Here is a 21989-nt window from a genome sequence, read left to right as displayed (position 1 = left end):
TTATCAGTCTGAAGGCCTTATGTTGCTTAACATATAGACTATATATATATTTTTAAAATTTTTATTTATTTATGATAGTCACACAGAGAGAGAGAGAGAGAGAGAGAGAGAGGCAGAGACATAGGCAGAGGGAGAAGTAGGCTCCATGCACCGGGAGCCCGACGTGGGATTCGATCCCGGGTCTCCAGGATCGCGCCCTGGGCCAAAGGCAGGCGCTAAACCGCTGCGCCACCCAGGGATCCCACATATAGACTATAAACTGCCTGTTTTTGTTTTCTTTTTCCTCAATCCTAAGACTGCTTTTGGGACCAAGACCCTCTGCCTCTAATGGTCTTTATTTTTTTTTTTTAATTTTTATTTATTTATGATAGTCACAGAGAGAGAGAGAGAGAGAGAGAGAGAGAGAGGCAGAGACACAGGCAGAGGGAGAAGCAGGCTCCATGCACCGGGAGCCCGATGTGGGATTCGATCCCGGGTCTCCAGGATCGCGCCCTGGGCCAAAGGCAGGCGCCAAACCGCTGCGCCACCCAGGGATCCCTCTAATGGTCTTTAAATCCACAAATGAATATGTTATACTTTAGGATCTTTTTTTCTTGTAATGTCTCGTTTGTTTTCCTGTTATACCCTGAGGTTCTTGGGCCTTTTACTTGTTATTTCTGCAGGTAGTGATTCTGGATGTCCGAGTTCCCTGCACACCTGTTGCCAGGTTGAACAACCACCGAGCGTGTGTCAATGGCATTGCTTGGGCCCCGCACTCGTCCTGCCACATCTGTACTGCAGGTAATCGGTGGCAGGGGTGGGGTGGGGGTGGGGAGGAGCCAGGGGGAGGACAGGGGTAGGAGATCTTCCTCTTGTCTCTTTAGAGCTATAATCGTTACTATTTACTAAGAGTGGTTTGAGAGATTTAACGAAGTAGCTCAGTTGAGAGCCTCCCTTCACCTGTGAAATTGAAGTAGTCCAAATTTCCAGATGATCTCATACCTCAGTGATTTCAGGGCTTTTGCCATATACTGTTGGCATCATGTATCAGTTAAAGGCTGTGCCTCCCTGAAATCTAGTTGGCACAGAGGACCCAGCTCCAGGACTGTGGAGGAGGGGGCAGTCACTCTTAGATGGAACAGAATCTTTGGGAATAGTCAAAGTTGACAGCCCCCTGGGGAGACTGGACATGGTGCAGTAGGCTCTGAGTTTGTTGAAGGCCCTGTGTGGCTTGATCAGTGCTGTGTGACTTGTCATCCCCACCTCACCATTTGAATACCAAAAAGAATACCCCTCAAAAATATGCTGGCTGTCAATGTGCTTGTATTCTAGGAATAATACAAATCTGTGATTAAACATTAAAATAATACTGAGGTATATAAAATAGGAAGGTGAAGGTCCTCTTCTCTCCTTCCTGTCCTATTTCCACCCCAGTCTCACTCTCCATAGGTATGTCTCCTTCAAGAACTTTCTATGTGGGCCTATGCCCACATATGCTCCCAGTACAAATGTCTGCCCCTTTATTTCACACAGACGGGATTCCGCTCTCACCCCAGAATATTCTCCTCATGTTTTCATTTTCACTGCCTCAGGTTTCTTTCTAACATACTTTTTCCCCTCCTCGCTAATCAGTAGCATCCTCATTTCCTTGTTCATGATGGAGCCAAAAGAGCAGAGTAGTTTGTTGGTTTTCTGCTATTTCATATTAATTTGAAAGGCATGAAACTTTTGTGTTTTGGACCCTCTGCTCACTCCTGTATGTCACTTAGGGCCTTCTGCCTTCCTCTGCACTTCAGGTTGTGGTCCGACCCCTTCATTATTGCCTCTTTTCCCACCAGGGGTATGGGTAGGGGAAGGTGGGAGGAGGAAGAAAGGATGGTATTAACCCCTGTCCATGGAGAACAGTACCAGTGCCCTCACCAGAAGCCCATCTTCTGCTCCTGGTGGCTGCCTTTGCCTGGGTTGAGTCCCTGCAGATGAAGGAGCCGTGGCTGAGGAGTGGGCTTGGTTGAGTGTGTTACTGAGAAGGACTTCAGTGCTCTAGAGGCACTGAACGTTTCAAACAGCTCCACATAGCTCCTGACAGAAGTGGTCCCTCAGAAGGGCATCGTGTACCTCGCCCGGGTTACATGGCCGTGGCAGGAGGCTAGTGTTACCCACATGAGCCTGGCCTCTTATGCTCCTCAGCTCTCCTGTGTATCAGAGACGGGTTTTCACATCAGGATGGGCTGATGAGATCAGGGCATAATGTGGTATTGAAGGTCACTGCCTTTTTATTCTTCTTCCCTTAAATTAAGAACTTATTGTTCTGATTATATAAGTAAATGACAACCTTACAGAACTTACTAACTAGAAGAAAGTAAATATAACTTTGCCATTCTCATGGTACCACTGTGCTCATTTTGGTGTATTTTCTTCTAGTCCTTTTTCGTGTGTTTATGTATTTTTTTTAAGGCAATTACCTTCTTTCCAGTATTTCCCAGGCAAAGAAGGTAGCTTTTCTGAGGAAAATTGTTTTTAATAGCACATGTCCACTCGCACTTCATATCATCTGTGTAACACCTCACTGAAGTATAAAACTCCATAAAATGGGGTAAAATCCCATTAGGTTGAATCATCAGACAGGGATCTTTAATTGCTCAAGTAGTTTGAGTGGCTGCAAATGACATGTTTGGGGATCACTTTTATCCCATCGTCCTTTCCTGATACCTGCCCCAGGTGAGAGGCACCCATCTAGGTCCCTCCGTGGGCCTAGCTCTGTGGCAGTGACTGGAGCTTTGGGACACCTCAGAGGCCTTGCTCTATGTCCTGGCTCTGCCATTCACTGGCTGCATGCATAGATAGCCCTGTGGCTTGGGGAAAGTGCCTTAACATTTCTGAGTCTCAGTTTCTTCATCTATAAAATGGGGACTTGAAATAAAACCTCCCTCAGCGGGATCTTGGGAACAAATGTTTTATAAGCTACAATCCCCCCACCCACCCTGAATTCCCCTCCTTGTCTGAGTTGTGACCTTGCTGTTGGCTTTCTCTGTCATTAGCGGATGATCACCAGGCTCTCATTTGGGACATCCAGCAAATGCCCCGGGCCATCGAGGACCCTATCCTGGCCTATACAGCTGAAGGAGAGATCAACAACGTGCAATGGGCATCGACTCAGCCCGACTGGATTGCCATCTGCTATAACAACTGCCTGGAGATACTCAGAGTGTAGCGTTGGCAGCGCCTTGCCCACGAGGCGGGGGCTTGTGTGTTTCCTGCCTCTGCCCCATCCCCAAAGTAAGAAGAAACGTGTTTCTGGTGGCCAGTATGTCTCTCATTGCTTTGCACCACTGTTACCAGAAGCTGCTCTAGGAGTTCCTGGTCAGTCATCCCATCACTGTCTGTGCCAGGCTCAGTGCTGTGTGGCACCTCCTCAGCCCAGGGCTGAGTTTTAAGATTTTCTCTCCTTTTCTCTTCTCCTTTGGTTCCTCCATTAAAATTTTATGTATATTTGTTTGTCAGCTGTTGTGTTAATAAGCATTGCAGGCACCGGCTATGTTTGTATTCATCTGCCCCAGATGTCTCTTACCTGTCTGCTGCCCAAGGCAGCAATCTTGTGTCCATGTCATGTCAGTACTTAAGTGGGAACAAATACCAATCTGGAGTTGTCTTTCTTCCTATTATCAATGTCTTTAACAAATTTCAACTTTGTATATTTTTTACCTATCAGGCTAATTTTTTTATGAAAAGAATTTTACTCTTCCTGGTTTCTTTGTTTGTCTCCTATTCCACCCCATTAGCACTTCCTCTCTGCCCTCAGTGCCTGGATCTAGCACTGGGCTCTCGACCCCATGAGCAGTTTGCCTTCTTGAATCACTGCCTGAGTGCAACATACCTGACCAGGAGTCCCAGACCGCCTTGGTGCTCTGAAGTGGGCCAGTCTTCTCACTTTTTCTCAGCCTGGCTCTTCTCAAGGGCATTCTGGGCTCCAAAACAGACACGTGAAGCCTCCGGTTCCTTCCTGAAGCACCTTTGTTCGACCCCACCAGGACCTACAGGGCATGTGTTAGAGTTGAGAGAGACAGCGTGCCTGACTTGGAGGGAATAGCTTCAGAAAAGCTGAGCTCAGAGTGTATTTCCAGTACATCATTTCCGAGTCTGTTTTTCCCTCTGGGTGTAATCCCCAGGCCATTTACTTTCATGTCTTGAATGATAGGCAAGCACAATCTGTACGCTGAACCTTAGTATCTCTGTTTGGTTAGTTTACTATGACTGATGGTTGACCGCTCTTTGAGTGAGAGAGTCCTGCTTGAGAGACTTGTAGTCTGTTTGTCTGATTCTGAACAAGATCTCCTTGAGAGTGTGGGGGACTGTCAGCTCCTGGAAGGAGTGGCCTGATGGGCTGCGATAATCCCAGGCCATCAAGTATATAGATAGCTATAGGGCCAGCCAATCATTGCACACCTGTCAACCACCTCCCCCCGGCCCCCATTATTAGGCTCTGAGCAGTATTGGACTTGCAGGCTGCAGTGTCTGTTTCCGTTACATGAATGAGTTTCACACAGGGGGCTTGTGTGTGATTCCAGTGGTAGATGAGTCTTTGGGCTGGCAGGGTTTGGGACATGCTTAGAGTCTTGGGGGACTTTGGTCTGTCGCATTCTGCCATAGGGTTTTGAGCCCCTCTGGACTGTGCAGCTGTTAGGTAGGAGAATAGCAGACCTTGAGGCTGGTGGTTTTGTCCACTTGGGTTCTCATCTGCTCTTGAGAAACATAACAATTTTGTTCTCCTGGGCCCTTAAACTCTTGGCTGAGTCTCCTTTTCCAGAGCAGATGTATTTTTATCTGCAAAGTTACAGTTCTTTGCTTTACTACACAGGCACCTGTCCAAAGAAAAAGGCTCTCTTCTTAGTGTATTCTCCCTTCTACTTTTTCACTTTCTTATTCTGATTTTGAGGCTCTTTAGCTGGTCATCCACTTGAGGTTGACTTTCCTGCATTTACTACCACAGTTGCACTGTGTCGTTCAGCAGTGTAAAGTGAGCAGTTCTTGGTTAGAACCCTCCTCTGCTTGTAATTGTATTGGTGGTTTGAGGGTCCTTCTCTTAAGGGTGGCAAGTCTAAATTGATGGTTGGTCGCTCTAGGAGGCCATTAGGTTCTTCCCCTGGAAAGCAGTCTGAAATGGAGGTCAGAGTGGTAGGAGGGGCTGGTCCTGCTAGGGCAGGATTTAACTGCACTGAGTTCTTAGTTAAGATTCCTTTCCTGAGCTACACTTAAACATGGTCTGAATGGTGAGAAGATTTGTCAACTGGAACTGGAAAATAATCAGGGGGAATAAATAGTAGTAATTAGAATATATTTGCATAAAGTTGCTATTTACTATGGAACCAACAACTTTTGGTGTTTTTTTCTTTGCCCTATGGGCTCTCAGACCTCTCCACCCCTCCCTAGGATGAGGTGGTCCTCCTTCTGGGCATCTGCCTGCGGCCCGGTTGAGACTCCCCAGTCTCCTCGAGCAAACACACTTACAGCTGCTGAGATGCTGGTATTTTGAAGTCCCGGCTACCTTAGCCTCTGTTTATACCATAGGCCAGGTGGCCTCATGGTGGAGGAGGAGATTTCTATATTCTCAAGACTGAGAAAGCCTCCTAGCCAGACATCCTCTGAGAAGCAGAAATCTGTTGTAGTTTCAAAAGCAAGTATCTGTTTAATTTGTTTAGGTTTTCAAATTGACACCCAGAAAGAATGGGTGGGAGGCTCTGGATCTGCTCTCCCTGACTGTGAGAAGAGCAGTGGCCAGGACTCCCCTACAAAGGCCACGTGGCAGCAAGCCTGGGCTCTGGCTCTCCCAGTAGAGGTGGCCCTTCCTGCCCCCTGGACCAAAGCTGTCTTTGTTTTCCTTGTCTGCTTTGAGGGGAGGAAGAGGTACTGAAGAAATTCGGCTTCAGGTTCCACATCAGAGAACTGGTGAATGGGTACAAGTCCTTCAGGGGCTTGAGTATTTACAGCCAAAAGAGTTGGAACCCTCTCCTAGGAAGGAATGAAACTGCCTCTGGGCTTGAAGAGGGGAGATACTTGATAAATGGGTGAGAATTTATCAGAACTGGGATCAGCTCTCAAAGAGAACTGGTTAAGATCTGGTAGAAAACAGAAAAAAAAAAAATAGACTCCTGCAAGGTTTTGATGAAAGTTTTGGCTGAAATTTTCAGAGATTTAGAATATAGGAGAAAGTCAATGGTTTCTTTAGATCAAGGGATAAAATATTAGAAGGCATGAAAGGTCTGGGGTGGCCCTGGAATGAGTCTGCGCCCTCAGCCTGTATCAGCTTTTTTGGACCATTCATCAGATATCTGTGACAGTGGGTAACCATGGGGACACAATGCCAGCTTGGGCAGAGGAGTCCCTTCCTGCAGCAGTGCACCCGTAGGTGATGTTTGGTGGCAACAGTCCGCAGGTTTTGGAAGCCCTGTGACCATTCCAGATCATGGCTCTTCTTGGTTGTAGGTTTGTACAGAGCAGAGGAAGCAAAGGTTTATAAACAATCCTGACAACTTTCCTCCCCTCCCTTTTCTTTTCTCTTTCTCTGGCCTTGCTACCATAGAATGTTCTCCCTGCTGCAGCTTGGGCCTCAAGTCTGAGGCGGTATGGACAGGTGGGAGCTGCAGGGTATACCACACATGTACAATCCTGCCACCTTCCCCAGTTTGAGAATATGGCAGCTTCTTTGCCTGGCTGGCTTGGAGTAAGGGAGACCATTCGAGTAGATGCCTCTCAGAGCAGATGCTTCCCTCTATTCTCTGCACTCCAGGATGAGGAAGGAAGGTCGTGCCCGGCACTTAGGTTGGGATTTCCCAGGGAGGAGAACTGAGCTGAGCTGAGCGTCACTGTGACCCTGGATGAGGTTCTCCATACTGCCTGGGCCATCTGCCCAGTGTCTCTATTGCAGAGAGTTGCCTGCCTCTCCCACTTGCACCCTCCTCTTCTCCCACCGTTGTCATTGCTGCTGGCTCTCAAAGTCAAAGATGTGACTACACAGTACAGGCCCGGTCCTTTCAGGCTACTTTGTGGATATTATTTTTTAGGTATGGAAACATGCAGGTGCCTTCTCAAAGAGGCTTGGGCTGGTGTGTCAAACCAGAAACAAATAAGCTAGTGAAAGTAAGAACTCAAGAAGAAAGGTGTTGGCAGTCTGTGTAACAGACACCTAACAAGGACCCACCTTGTGGACAACTCAGTGGAGATGGACTTGAGGTGTCTGCTATTAAGAGAAATGCTCTCACCTGGGGTTGGTTGTGGTAATCCAGTGTGCAACAAAACTTGTTGAGCTAAGGTTTTGACTTGCTTGAGTTGAGTATGAATCATTTGCTTTGGTTCCTGTGTATTTTATGACCCTGTTGGTGACTTTCCCCCCATCTCCTCCCGAGTGTGAACTTGTAGCATGATTGTACAAACCTCTGTGTAGAAAATGGAGATTTCTTGTTCTCCGAGATGTTAAGCTCTAGCCAATCAATTCTGTCCTCTTTAGCCTAGTTCGTCTGAACTTAATTTCTTGTTATATATTTAAGCTTTTCCTCTACACTCTAGGCTTTGTGACCTCCCATGGTCAGGTGGAGAGGAAGCTGCCCCCTTGCAGAACTGTACTATCACCATTTTTCTTTTTAAAAATTATTATCACAGGACTGATTGTACACAGGGCTTGTAATAAAATGTTAACACTGTGCTGTGAAACCACAATGGTAAATCTCCATTGAAGGCTACTTCAAAAGGCACCTGAAAGTGGAGTGTTACATCTATGACTTTATTTCTTGCTTCCTGAGTATATTAAACCTAATTTTCACCCTTTCATTCTGTTTCAGCCTCCTGTATAAGAAGTACCGTATTTTCTGCCCATCATACTTTGTAATAAAACTTGAACATGTATAGATTGACTGAATTTCTTCTTGTGATGAATTCAGTTCTCCCCATTCTGCCACTGTGCTTATGTTCCGGAGACACTGGCTGGGGAATTAGAGTCTGCCCTAGCCCATCACACTATACTGATAGCCTGAGTCACCTCTATCAGTTAAACACAGAGCACCTACTTTATGCCAGGGGCCATGACCCTCAACTTGCTTGCAGGCCACATAAACAATTCCTGGCCATGTTGTACAATACGGGTGTGTTTAGTCTTACTGGTTGCCCTGAGGAGGTGGTGATCCCCTATGCCTGGGTAGGAGCCAGGGGAGGTCAGAGAAAACTTCACAAGACAAGGGATGTTTGAACTGAGTTTTGAAGGCTGATTAAGAGTTCTCTAGAAATAGGGAAAGATACTTAGAGGGAACATCCATGTACAACTCTGTAGAGGCCAGAAAGAATAGGACCACATTCAGAGAATTATAAGTTGATGTGGGGTTTTAATGGGGAAGGGTGGGAAATGTGGCCGGAGCCAGAACAGGCAGAGTCTTTTGTGAGTTGCAGAAAGTTTAGATCTTACTCCTGTATGAGACTTTGGAAAACTTAGGTAGAGGGAACTCATGCTCAGAATTGCACTTTAGGAGGCAGTGAAGAAAATGCCCGAGTAGTGGGTGAAACAGTGAGTCAGTTCACCTATTATAATAGGACGAGAAAAACTAAAAGCCTGAACTAAAGCAGGAGCAGTGGGGGATGGGAGGACAGGGCATAACTGAAGAGATTTAAGAGACGGGGTAATCAGGATTCAGTAAACTACTGGCTATGAAAGATGGCAAGTGATAACTCCCACACCCTGTGGGTTTGGACACCAGGTTCTGATGGCTGGCTAGGCTTCCAAGTCCAAGCCAATTTCCTCAGCCTACGCCCCAACATGGTAAGATGGAGGAGTACCAATCCCCACTGCTATTCAGAAGCTCTAAGTCCTGGTTGGATACTCCCTCCTTTTATTTATTTATTTTTTCATTCTGCCCTCATGTTTAATCATTTCAAGGGAAGAGAAGAGGGGCAAATTGTGATTGATTCCATGAGCCAGTATTTGGCAAGTAACCACCTTTGTTTTTTTTTAAAGATAGATTTATTTATTTACTTACTTACTTACTTACGATAGCCATAGAGAGAGAGAGAGTTTGAGAATATGGCAGCTTCTTTGCCTGGCTGAGAGGCAGAGACACAGGAGGAGGGATAAGCAGGCTCCATGCTGGGAGCCCGATATGGGACTCGATCCCGGGACCCCAGGATCGTGTCCTGGGCCAAAGGCAGGCACCAAACCGTTGAGCCACCCAGGGATCCCCTAGGAACCACCTTTGTGTCAGAAGCATTGAGCTGGGGGCATCAGCAGTGGGTCTGGGAAAAGAAGTATGTACTCTAAGAGTTTATGAGGCACCTGGCTGGCTCAGTGAGTAGAGCACATGACCCTTAATCTCAGGGCTGTGAGTTCAAGCCCCATGATGAGCCTACTTAAAAAACAAACAACCACTTCCAAGAGTTTAGACTCTATGTGGCAAAATGAGCACCTGCTGGCTCTGTTAGAACTGTGCTCTACGGTCTGACAATATGTATTTTATGGGAAATATGAGATTCCTGCTCTTTGGGTTTTAAGGGGATCACTGGGAGAGTCACACTGGCATTATGCAACCCTATAGCCTGTGCTAAGCTGCAATAGCAAACCCCCAAATCACAGAGACTGAACACAACAAATTTTTACTTTCTGCTTACATGAAATCCTTTGGAGGTTTGTTAGCTACGTCATCCAGCACATGTGGCTTCCAAGGTTGCTTGGGGAGGGGAAAATATTTTAGGATAGTTCTGTCCATATCTGCCAAATTTAGTCACAGGATTTCAACCTAACTGCAAGGAAGGTCAGGAAAGATAATCTGCCTGTCTGCTTAAGAAGAGGAGGGATCCCTGGGTGGCGCAGCGGTTTGGCGCCCGCCTTTGGCCCAGGGCGCGATCCTGGAGACCCGGGATCGAATCCCACATCAGGCTCCCGGTGCATGGAGCCTGCTTCTCCCTCTGCCTATGTCTCTGCCTCTCTCTCTCTCTCTCTGTGACTATCATAAATAAAAAAAAAAGTCTTAAAAAAAAAAAAAGAAGAGGAAATAAAGTGGTGGATAACTAGTTATACCTCTGCCATACCATCAAATCAGCAACCAAGGCTTGATGTTAATGATTTCAATGATCCTGAAAACCAGGCTTTAGAGATAAATGTGGATTTATCTTCAGACAGGAAGTATTAGCTCAGACTGAGAAAGTAAAATTCTGCCCTGCTGTTCATCACAGATGAACAGACACAGAACCAGCTGCAAAGATAACAGGAAACAATATTTCTCCCAAGCACACCTGCAGCTTACAGTGTCATTACAATTTCCGTCTCTGAGTGACTTTTTTTTTAATTCACTGAGAAATTTTGTTCCCTAAAATCACAGACTGTCAGAAAGTTTGCTATTTGAAATTATATCAGTGAAAATGGTCTTGCTTGGAGAAGCAGCCTTAATTTCCAACCCAGAATTTCAGTGCAGTGGTTTCTGAACGCAACGTTCCCCAATTTAGCTTTGTAGTTTCCACGGAAACTGAACTCGGTCTGTTTTGCAGTTCAGAGCTGACGTTGATCCACTTTTCATATAGCTCTGTGTTCCTTTGAGCCTATCAAACTCTATTTCATTGACATTTCACCTAACCTCCACCTATCCCCATAATCCTATAATAATTATTTTTTCCTTTGGTGGGACACCCCAACCCCATCCCTCTGGTGTGTAGTTTTCCTTGCTGTACTGAGTCCATAGCCTGACTTTGCTGAACTACAGGTTTGCCCTGGTAGACTTAGGCTGATAGGACTAGGGCATTCTCAGACTTTACTTTGGCCTTTATGCTTATTTGTGATTATAAATTCCCTTAATTTGCTTTTTGCTATTCAAAGTAACATATTAAAGTATATTTTAAATAACAAAAAAGTAATGCCACATATAAATAGCTAGTAAGTACACGAAAAGATCTTTGACATCATTAGTTATGAGGGAAACACAAATCAAAGCCACAATGAGACATCACTTTATACCCACTAGGGTGGCAGCAGCTATAGTCAAAAAGAGATTACGAATGTTGGCAAGGATGTGGAGAAAAGTGGAAACCTCATATGATGTTGGTGGGAACATAAAATAATGCAACTGTTTTTGGAAAACAATCTAGCAGTTCCTCAAAAGGTTAAACAGAGTTATTACACAACCCATCAAACAAAAACATGTCTATGTAAAAACTTGTTCATGAATGTTCATGACAATGTTATAATAGTCAAAAGGTAGAAACAACCCAAATGTCCAACTGATGAATGGATAAATAAAATGTTGTGTGTTCATCAGTGGAATATTTTTTTAAAATATATTCTTTTTTTTAAGATTTTTTATTTATTCATGAGAGGCAGAGAGAGAGAGAGAGAGAGAGAGGCAGAGACACAGGCAGAGGGAGAAGCAGACTCCAGGCACCGGGAGCCCGATGTGGGATTCGATCCCAGGTCTCCAGGATCGCGCCCTGGGCCAAAGGCAGGCGCCAAACCGCTGCGCCACCCAGGGATCCCTCATCAGTGGAATATTATTTGACAATAATAAAGGAATGAAATACTGATAACATGGTACATCAATGAACCCTGAGAACATCATGCTAAGTGAAAGAAGCCAGTTGCAAAGAACTATGTATCATGATTCTTCTATTCATGTGAAATATCCAGAATAGGCAAACCCATAGAGGAAGAAGTAAATTGGTGGCATCCTAGGACTGAGGGAATTGTGAAGAAATGGGGATGAGGGTACCTGGGTGGCTCAGTGGTTGAGCATCTGCCTTTGGTTCAGGTCATGATCCTGGGATCCTGGGGTCCTGGGATCGAGTCCCACATCAGGCTTCCCCACAGGGAGCCTGCTTCTCCCTCTGCCTGTGTCTCTGTCTCTCTCTCTGTGTCTCTCATGAATAAATAAATAAAATCTTAAAGAAAAAAAAACCCCTAAGGAATGACTGCTAATGGGTACAGGGTTTCTTTTTTTGGGGTGGCTAAAATGTAAAATTGTGATGGCAACACAAATCTATGAACGCATATACTAAAAACCATTATACACTTTAAGTTGATGACCTGTATGACATGAATTATGTCAATAAAACTTATTTTTAAAAAAACAACTGTGGTAGACACAGGGGTTCTGTCCTGCTCTCTAAGAAGTCTCTAAGAATTTTAATATTGTGGCAGAGACAAACATTTTTATATAAAAAAGTTAAGTACTAGGGTATAGGCGTGTATGAAGGGTCATGTGAGCACAAAGTAGGGCATCTGAGCCCAACTGGAGAATTAGGGAATGTTTTCTTAGGTGGAAAATGATGTCCGAACTGAATCTTGAAGAAAAAGAAAAACTTAGCCAGGTGAAGTGAAGTGGAACAAGGATCAGCAAAGACCCAGGTTTGTGCTGAATACAGGAACTGGGGAAAGTTCTAGGCGCAATGTGATGTTTCTAAAATGGCAAGGTACAAAGAGGAGAATGCCGAGTCCATCACAAAGTATCTTGGATAATAAGCAAGAACAATAATAATAAATTCCTAAGTGAACTCTTCGTTACAGCTAAAAAATGTGAGTTGGACTCTCAGAGTCGCTCCCGCCTTGACCCCAGCTCGGCACAGGTGCGAGGAAGGAGCAGGTACCGCGAGGCGGAACGGAATTTGCGGTCGGTGGGGGCGCGTTTTTGGAACGGACCGGGAAAAAGGAAGTGTGCTACATTATCCAGGGCACTCAACCCCGGCTTCCGGGGATGGGATCGGGTGTTTCGCGTTCCGCCCCGGGCCGGCCTGAGCCCCGAGGTCTCTGGTGACGGGTGGACGCGGGAGGCGGCCTCAGGCTCAGGACCTGCTTGCTCCCGCCACGGGCGCCACGGGCTGACCTTGGCCGCCGCTCATTGGCTGCTCTTGCTGACCTTGGTCCAAGGTCGGGGTCGATGGCAACTTGGGCCGCCTCAAGCCTGAGCAGGGTCGCTGCCGGGTGCCTGTGGGGGGCGCGAGGCCCCGGGGTCCGGGCGGCTCTTCCTCCCACCCTCGCGGCCTCCCAGCCTGAGCCCACGGGCCGCATCCCCGTTCCGGGCAGGACGCTGCACCTGACCGCGGCGGTCCCCGCCGGGCACAACAAGTGGTCCAAAGTCCGGCATATCAAGGGTCCCAAGGATGCCGAAAGGAGTCGCATCTTCTCCAAGCTCTGTTTGAGCATCCGCCTGGCAGTTAAAGGTAAGTCACCCGCTGCTGCCCTCTCTGCGCCCACAGCTAAATCAGTGACCACCGTGAGCCTTGGTCCTTCCTGAACACCGTTGCCCGCTTCATAAACGCTCAAAAGACCTGCCGACATTGTAGGACTCCACTCGCCTTTCCAGATGCTGAGCGCCTGCCTGTTTGGCGGGGAGTTGCTATTAGGATGATAATGGTAAAAGTGACTTCATTCTAGTGTGTAGCTGGGTACTTCATAGAAACAGACCCTAAGAGTAAGGTCACTTGGGTATCTTGCCTGAAGAGACCAATCGAACCCTCTAGCCACCTCTGGTAGCACATAAGTTGTGGCAGGAGCATTGAGGAAAGCTGTTACTTGCCCAGCTTCAGTTTCCCAAGACACATTTTCTCAGAAGGTAAGTTTGCAACCATGTCTTTTCCCATTGTGTAGCCACTACAAGAAGGCTTTTTTTTTCCTTTCTTGGTTTTGTTTTGGTATTTCGATACCTGTAGGAGTGGAGAAAGAGTCCTGTAAAAATCATGGATTTTGGGCTTAAGAAGACTTGGTTCCTGTCACTTACTGACTGTAGGACCTTGAGCAAATTGCTTAACCTTGCTCAGTTTCAGTTTCCTTCTATAAAACAGGGATAGTACCCACCTTATGGAGGTTTCTGGCACATAATAGGCACTCAGTAAATACTAATCTACCCCTAGAACTCACGCCTGATATTTCTCTTTGCTTTCTTCTAATTCTTGATATTGAGTGAGATCAACACTGTTGAGTATTTGTTATGTGCACTGGTGACACAGAATAATGAGGAAAACCCCCACCCCGAGAGACGGCATGATTACATGCTGTCATATGAGCATTTCAGTAATTACACACAAAATAATAGAGTCAGAACAAGGGGTATTAATAAGTCCAGGAAGTTTTGGTACCATTTTCATCCCTTACCTCTTCATCTGATGCAAAGTGGTCTCTGAAACCTAACAAAAAGATATTCATCCTTACAGAGTGAATTAGAAACTTATTTTCCAAAATACTTCTCCATATTCCATTCAAACATTGATTAAATGTCCTAAATTAACTGAGAGACAAGTGGTGACTTTCTACCTTTTTTGCTGGGGGAGGGTAGAGAGGCAGAAAGCCCTTCTTTCTCCTGGCTGTAATGAGGTGTCTTCACCCAGTCTTTTCTCTCTTTCTCAGAAGGAGGCCCCAACCCTGAGCTCAATAGCAGTCTGGCCAACATCTTAGAGGTGTGTCGCAGCAAGCACATGCCCAAGTCAACGATTGAAGCATCGCTTAAAATGAGGGTATGTCCTCAGTTTCACTTCTTGTTATTGATCACAGCCCCTCCAGGGCCCATGTCTGAAAGGCCACCAAACAGGCCTTAGATTATCAAAAAGAAGGGTAACATTGTGGTTGATACTCTCAATGCAGAGCCTTCTGGTGTCTCTCTGACTTTGGACATTGGTTTTGGGAGCCCAATCAAGGATAGGATGAGTAGATAATGTACAGAACCAGACGGCCTAGGACTATTCAGCCAGAGTGTGAGGTGAGGGTAGGAAAAACAGGCACAGTGTGGGGAATGTTAGATTGAAGAAGGGTTTGTTTTTCAGATATTTATGCCCTGAAGGAGAAGAGCCAGTAGAAAGGGAAACAGAGCAACAGTGATGGTGAGAGGGGCAAGGATATAGAGACCAGTTATGGGAATTGTCTTTGAGCCCAGGTGAGAGGACATCTCTTCCTCTGGGACAAGTAGGAAGGATTTGAGGAAGTAATTTTTTTTTTTTAAAGATTTAATTTATTTGACAGAGAGAATGGGAAGGGAGAGGGGAAGAAGAAGGGCCTGCCTGAGCAGGGAGCCAGACATGGGGCTTGATCCCAGGACCCTGAGATCATGACCCAAGCTGAAGGCAGATGCCCAACTGACCTAGCCGCCCAGGTCATCTGAGGAAGTAATAATCATCTTAATAGCTAATAATTATTGAGTGCTAACTCTAGGTCAAGCACTTTGATAAGAATTTTGTATACATCATCTCGCTGAATCCTCAAAACAACTTTAGGTGGAAACTGAGACACATAAAGATTAGGTGACCAAGTCAAGATAATGTCAAGAAAATTACAGATTTAAAACCAGACAGACCATAGAACCTAGTCTCTAACCATTATACACACTGCCTTCATGTAGGCTGTGATGCAGTTAAGTGTAAGTAGAGGATTTTCACATACCTGGTGGTCCTTTATTTCCTTTGTGAAAGAAGAAGGAAGAAATTGTCATTTGAGGGTTCCTGGAAAGGCAGCAGGGCAGGGTGCTTGGAGAGAGTGGTGAAGGTCAGATCTGTGGGCAAGGGATAAGTGGAGGTGGCATGGGAGGTCCTATTAGATTAGTCGCTAATCTGTTGATCTATTGTTTGAATTTTGTGACCATACTATTTTCAGTGGTTCTTATGATAGGCCCTGGGTGTGCTATTTCCTAAAGCAATACTGAGCACCCCAGGGGTAGGAGACTTCGCAAGTGGGTTTCATGCAGGATGAGTGTAGAAGGATGAGTCTTGGTGGGTTTGTGGGGGCTGGTATGTGTGTTAGATGTGAGATTCAGCTGGGACAGGAAGGAAATGAAACGAGGTGATGGCTAATTGATTGTTCAGGGACCAGAGAAACAGACTCCCTTCCCAGTAAGGGGTCATACTTGCAATTACCTCAAAAGTTGGTCCCAAAGGGTCACCTCTCAGAGGCAGGGGACAACAAGAAAGACTTGAAACCTGAAGCTGTACCCCAGAGTGCCCATCCCATCGAGTCAGTATCTGTGTTCTGGGCTGGGATGCAAGAAGGAATTGAGAAACAGGAAAATGTGCTCATGTTGTTTATTGCAGAAAGCCAAGGATGTTTATTTGCTGTATGAGGGCCGAGGCCCTGGTGGCTCTTCTCTGCTCATTGAGGCATTATCTAACAGTGGCTCCAAATGTTATTCAGACATCAGACATATCCTGAACAAGAATGGGTAGGTATAGGTCTGGGGAGAGTAGAAAGGTATGAAGCCTTGAGATTCCAAATCTTTGCAAGGAAAGAACTGTTGTTCCTGGTGGTGTTTCAAGTTTTAAGCATACTTCATCTGTAGAATCCAAAGAAATGATCATTTCTTCTCCCTTATTTCATTCTGTATGAGGCAGGATCCAAAAGACTTTTTCATCAAGTGTAGGAGGGGCCCTCTGTTCCATTTTCCCTATCTGTAGCCATATGATGTCCAGGTCTTAAAATGTACCACCAAGACTGGAATCTTAAATGATGACGTCTTTGTATCTACTAAACTCCACTCAGGGCAGAAAGAAGGGGATGGGGGTATGTTTGGGTTTTTCTCTTGCCCAGGGGTAGCTGCATATTCTCCTTCAGAAGTATGTATAAACTCCAAAGGCTGGGTGAGAAATAGAGTATTAGAATGTAGTGCTATTTGGTGATTGAAGTGTCTCCAGGCATTTAATCTGGTATGTTTCCTTTCCTTTGAGGGGAATGATGGCTGATGGAGCTCGCCACTCTTTTGACAAAAAGGGGGTGATCATGGTTGGAGTGGAGGACAGAGAGAAAAAAGCTGTGAACCTAGAGCGTGCCCTGGAGCTGGCAATTGAAGCAGGAGCTGAAGATGTCAAGGAAACTGAAGATGAAGAGGAAAAGAACGTTTTTAAAGTGAGTATGAAGCCTTAGTGTTTAGTGAACTTTTGAGAGAGCCCTAATAGATGTGTTAAGGCTTGCTTCTCTGTTTCTTCTTTCTTGTGCCCTGGGGTACAAGTGACATAAAGAGTTCACATATTGCACAAACATTTATTACATGAATACTGGATAGGGCTTACTTTATTGAGGACTATGAGAAGGATTCAGAAGTCTGAAAACTGTATCTCTGCTAGTAGAATTATCATTATAGTCGTTCCATTCAGGTTTTGCAAAGTTCTGACTGGCTTTCTCCTTTTTATCTCTTGGCTCCTCACCTCTTGACTTTCTTTTGTCCCTAGTTTATATGTGATGCCTCTTCACTGCATCAAGTGAGGAAGAAGTTGGACTCCCTGGGCTTGTGTTCTGTGTCCTGTTCACTAGAATTCATCCCCAACACAAAGGTGCAGCTGGCTGACGCTGACCTGGAGCAGGCCGCCCTTCTCATCCAGGCTCTTGGCAACCATGAAGATGTGATCCAGGTCTATGACAACATTGAGTAACCAGGCTCTCTGTGCCCCTGGGGTCCTTCCTAGGCAACCTGCAGCTCATTCTGGAGCATAGGCTTCTGCAGCAACTCTGAGATTGAAGCAGATTGGAGGCCTAGCAGGTTAGGAGGCATAAAATCAAGACCTGGAGCTTTGTGGCCAAGGGAGTCACTGCATCTCAATGGGGCCTCTTTGTCAGCTCTGCTGGTGTCTCGCAGCCCTGCTGGATGCAAAGTGGAGCCAACCAGCTAATCAGATTCTGATCTTAGGAAGTTGGCCCTTGTGGGAATGGCAGGTGCCCTGAAGGCCCTTGTACTAGAAACTGCTCTTATATAATATAACTGATCTGGGTTGCTAAACTCATAGTGTATAGCTCTTGCATTTTCCTGGGTTTTTATCCAGCTATTGGGACCCTCTTGACTTCCTTTGAAGTCTGTAGGTTTAGTTCCACTACTCCAGTCCCAGGACTTTTTTTTTTTTTTTTTAATTGACCAGAGAAATGTAGATCTCTACAGGCACCACTCTGTGCTGGTCTGGTGGCCCAAATGTGTCATTTGTCATGCAAATAGTATTTGTCAAACACTTATGTACCAGGAACTGTATTTAACAGGAGCACAGGGGATCCCTGGGTGGCTCAGCGGTTCAGCACCTGCCTTTGGCCCAGGGCGTGACCCTGGAGTCCTGGGATCGAGTCCCGCATCGGGCTCCGGGCATGGAGCCTGCTTCTCCCTCTGCCTGTGTCTCTGCCTCTCTCTCTCTCTCTCTCTCTCTCTCTCTCATGAATAAATAAATAAATAATTAAAAAAAAATAAAATTAAAAAAAAAAAAAACAGGAGCACAAACTGTTCAGTTGGTACTCTGTGTTAGATCCTGCTCTAAGACATAGGACCTCTGAGGTCAGACACAGGACTTCTGTCTGCTGGAGCTATCCTAGGGCAGCAGGAGCTATACATGCATCCTTGTTATTTTCGTGTGGTCTCTGTGCCCTCCTTCTGCCAAAGAGCTTAAGGCTCTAACTCAGTAGGAAATCCAGTGCCAATGTTAAGGGACTCCCAGGCCCTGCTTCATCCAGACCCCCTTGTGTTCTGAGATTGATCAGAGCAGACCTTTCAGCATATTGGACTGCTCTCAGGAGAGGCGATGACAAGCTGGTTCTCAAAGCTACTTGGTTACCAGAATGCCCACTCGAGCCCCTTTTCATCCCTGCTGGCAAATGATGGGGCATTGGCAACTGGAGAGGAAATGAGAATAGAAGGAAGGGTGAAGGACTGACTCAGATCCTGGCAAGCTGGGAAATAGGGCCCTTTATTTATTTATTTATTTATTTATTTTTTTTGCCCTTTATACCTTTTCCCCTTAAGTGTCACTTTTGAGTTTAGAAAGACCAGGAGTGCCAATCACCTATTAAATATGTCAGGAGCCCATTAAATATGTCAGGCCTGGAATGGCTTTTTGATCCCTGTTATTTACCTACTCTTAAGTTGTTTAAACCATTTCTGAGATCAGAATAATTTTCCTGAAGGAGCTTCAGGTAAATGAGGAAAAGAACAAAATCCAAATTGGCTGACTATAAATAATAACTTCAGCTTCTAGGAAAAACCGGTTACTAATTCCATGATGACTTTAGCAGTTGGAGAGCAAAGGCTAAGGAAAGAAAAAAAAAACAATGAAATAATCCATGAAAATGCCAAAGCATATGCTCTTCCACCTCACTTCATAATCATGATACTACCTGGCATTCTTTAGTTTGTTTTGTTTTTTAAAAGTTAGTGTGTGTGTGTGTGTGTGTGTGTGTGTGTGTGTGTGTGTGTGTGAGAGGAAGAGGGAGAATCCCAGGCAGGCTCCATACTCAGTACACAGCCTGATAATCGGGCTCAGTCTCAACCTGGAGAACATGACCTGAGCCAAAATCAAGAGCCAGACACTTTGACTGAGCCACTCAGGTGCCTCACATTCTTTAGTTTTTATAGGAGATAACTCATCAAAATATCTGATGAGCACATTCTTAAAATAGTGCAATTTAAAGTTTAAGTGCTGCTTTGTAATTTATAGAATACTTTCTTATGTTATTTGATTTTCACAGCAAGACTGAAATAATCAGGCCAATTTTATGCACAAATGGTCACATAGCAAGCAGGTGAGAATAGGCCTAATACTACATCTTACATTGATCTTGGTTTATAAAAATAGCTGTTTTGTAAATGTTGATTATAATTATGATATAATTTGGAAGAATCTCCTAATTTCTGGTCTGAGAAGTCTGCACCAGGAGAGCCTACTGTGGAAGGGAACTTGGCTAATCATGTACTTGTGAATAGTCCTCTAATAGATAGGATTTAAGGATTTTTGTAACTAGTTTTCTTACAGCAGGGCTTTGGATGGCTCTGCACTGACCCCTGGTGGTGCCCTGCAGTCTTTCCTGCAGCTAGCATGGCAAAGGCAGAAATGAAACCTTATTTGGACCTGTACTGCCTCTAACTCTGCTAACGAGACCCTTAGCTACATAGGTTAAATAACTATTTAACTGAATAGTTAAGCAGAGAGAATATGAGTTATTCTGCCACTAAAAATTATTTTCTAAAGAATATTTTATGTCAGAAAATGTTTACAGTGTAATGTTAAATGGAAAACAAAGATGTAAAACTCTGTATAGTATGATCCAAATTTTAAAATATAGTCATACTTTATCTATGGACTTAAAAAGACTAGAAGGAAGTGTATCAGAATCTCAAAACTGGTTATCTCTGGGTGGTGATGTCACTTTTCAACAATCATATATTTAATCAGGGGGAACATTTTTTAAAAAAGAAAACAAGTCACATTATTGTCCAGCTAGGGAGACAGCATGTGAGAGGCCAGGAGTCAGGCATACCTTAAAGTCAAAAGAATGAGATCTGGTCTTGGCTTGCCTTTGCCTTATCTTTGGTCATTGTCTTAGCAGACAGAATCATTCAATGCCTTGCAGCTGGCTTCGGCTCACTTTCAAGTGACCTTTCCATGGGATGGAAGTATTTGTGATAGGTTCCATCCATAGCCTTGACTCTTACAGGAAGCGTTCACGTGGTACATAGCTGCCTTCCTTCTGCCAGAGGCCTCAGCCAACAGTGGAAATTCATAGGCTGAGTTACTCTTTTGGGGTTTTTTTCTGTTTTGTTTTTTTTGCTTTACTCTCTGATACTTAGAGCACAAGAGTCAATAAAACTTCACACTCGAAGAGACCCCAACTTGTAGACTTTTATTTGAATTGCTGGGGACACTTCTGGAACCCTTCTGAAGAGGAAATAAATGACCCAGTAGGTCTGGCCAGGGCAAGTGTTAGGATAGATACCACACTAGTTTTGACCCAAACCGCTTTCTTCCTTATGCCCTCCCCAGACACTGAGGAGGATAGTAGTTTTTACTTTTCCTCTTGTCTTTCTTTTGTCCATGTGAAAGAGGTAACATCTATGGTTTTTGAATGAGTAAGTGAACCTCAACTGGAGGGATTCCCTTCCTCCTAAAATATAACCACCATTAACAATCTACTCTGTATTCTACTTATTGGAACCAATCTACTGGGGAACAAATTTCAACTCTTAATTGCCAGAAACCTTGGACAAGAACTTAACCTCTTTGCACCTCTTTGTCTATAAAATTAGGATAATAGTACCTATCTCATAGGGCTATTTTGAGAATTAAGTAAGTTAACCTATGTTAATCACTTAAAAGAGTGCCTGGCAATAGTAAGTGCTCAATAAATGTTGGCCTTTTTCCCCCCACTAAGTTTGAATGAACATTTTTTAAAAACTGAAATGTGATCACCCTGTACGTTTCTGCTTTATGAGTTTTTGTTTTTTTCACTTCACAATGTATCCTGGATGCTGCAATGAACATTACTTATCTTTGCTCACTTGCAAAGTGTTCCTTAGGATAAATTTAAAGTGGAATTTATAAATGAAAAGCAATTTTTCTCTATTAGTTAATGTCAGTAATATATAAAATATCATGGTTGTAAAAATCTTCAGTGGTATACATATCATTCATTAACAATGCAGATAAAATAACTGGTTGAACTGGTGATTGAATATATTCTTTACCTCTGAATTAAAGGAATTGTCATCAGGGTGCTTGGGTGGCTCAATTAGTTAAGTGTTTGCGTTCAGCTATGGTCATGATCTCAGGGTCCTGGGATCAAATCCCACTTTGGGCTCCCTGAGTCTGCTTCTCCCTCTCCCTCTGCTCCTTCCCCTCCTGCCCCCCACCTCTGCCTGCCATGCTCTCTTTCTCTTTGTCTCTCTTCTCTCAAATAAATAAAATCTTTTTTTTTTTTTTTTTTTTTAAGATTTTTTTTTGGCAGCCCAGGTGGCTCAGTGGTTTAGCACTGCCTTCAGCCCAGGGCATGATCCTGGAGACCTGGGATCAAGTCCCATGTCGGGTTCCCTGCATGGAGCCTGCTTCTCCCTCTGCCTGTGTCTCTGCCTCTCTCTCTCTGTCTCTCATGAATAAATAAATAAAATCTTAAAATTAAAAAAAATTTTTTATCAAGTCAGATGGTAACTTTTTTTTTTAAGAGAACATATACATAAGCAGGGCTAGGGGGCAGAGGGAGAAAGGGAATCTTAAACAGGCTTCACACCTAGCCTGGATCCTGACACAGGAATCAATCTCAATCCTGACATCATGAC

At 44.7% G+C, this 21989-nt stretch overlaps 2 protein-coding genes across 3 annotated transcripts in view; both read left to right on the top strand.

Annotated features, from left to right (window-relative positions):
- The window catches only part of DCAF7 (DDB1 and CUL4 associated factor 7), a 30360-nt gene extending 22477 nt beyond the window's left edge, over positions 1-7883 (top strand). The window contains exons 6-8 of one of the 2 annotated variants that reach the window (XR_005364307.1): positions 663-780; positions 3018-3255; positions 7812-7883. Coding sequence is in view for 1 of the 2 variants with exons in the window: in XM_038546918.1 (XP_038402846.1) it covers positions 663-780; positions 3018-3190 (291 nt within the window). In the remaining variant the exon portion in view is untranslated. Of the gene's footprint in view, positions 1-662; positions 781-3017; positions 7684-7811 lie in introns of those variants that run through there. The other variant, XM_038546918.1, reaches the window with a different exon arrangement.
- Positions 7884-12656: 4773 nt separating this feature from the next.
- On the top strand, positions 12657-21431 carry TACO1 (translational activator of cytochrome c oxidase I). Its single transcript, XM_038546917.1, has 5 exons — positions 12657-13155; positions 14339-14445; positions 16009-16136; positions 16639-16816; positions 17140-21431. Exons 1-5 carry the CDS (start codon positions 12873-12875, stop codon positions 17338-17340), a joined length of 897 nt encoding a protein of 298 aa, XP_038402845.1. The 5' UTR covers positions 12657-12872; the 3' UTR covers positions 17341-21431.
- The last annotated feature ends 558 nt before the right edge of the window (positions 21432-21989 follow it).

Source organism: Canis lupus, chromosome 9 (genome assembly GCF_011100685.1).
Source record: "Canis lupus familiaris isolate Mischka breed German Shepherd chromosome 9, alternate assembly UU_Cfam_GSD_1.0, whole genome shotgun sequence".
NCBI classification, from domain to species: Eukaryota; Metazoa; Chordata; class Mammalia; order Carnivora; family Canidae; genus Canis; species Canis lupus.
Note: the sequence above shows the minus strand (reverse complement) of the source record. Positions and strands in the feature narration are given on the sequence as shown.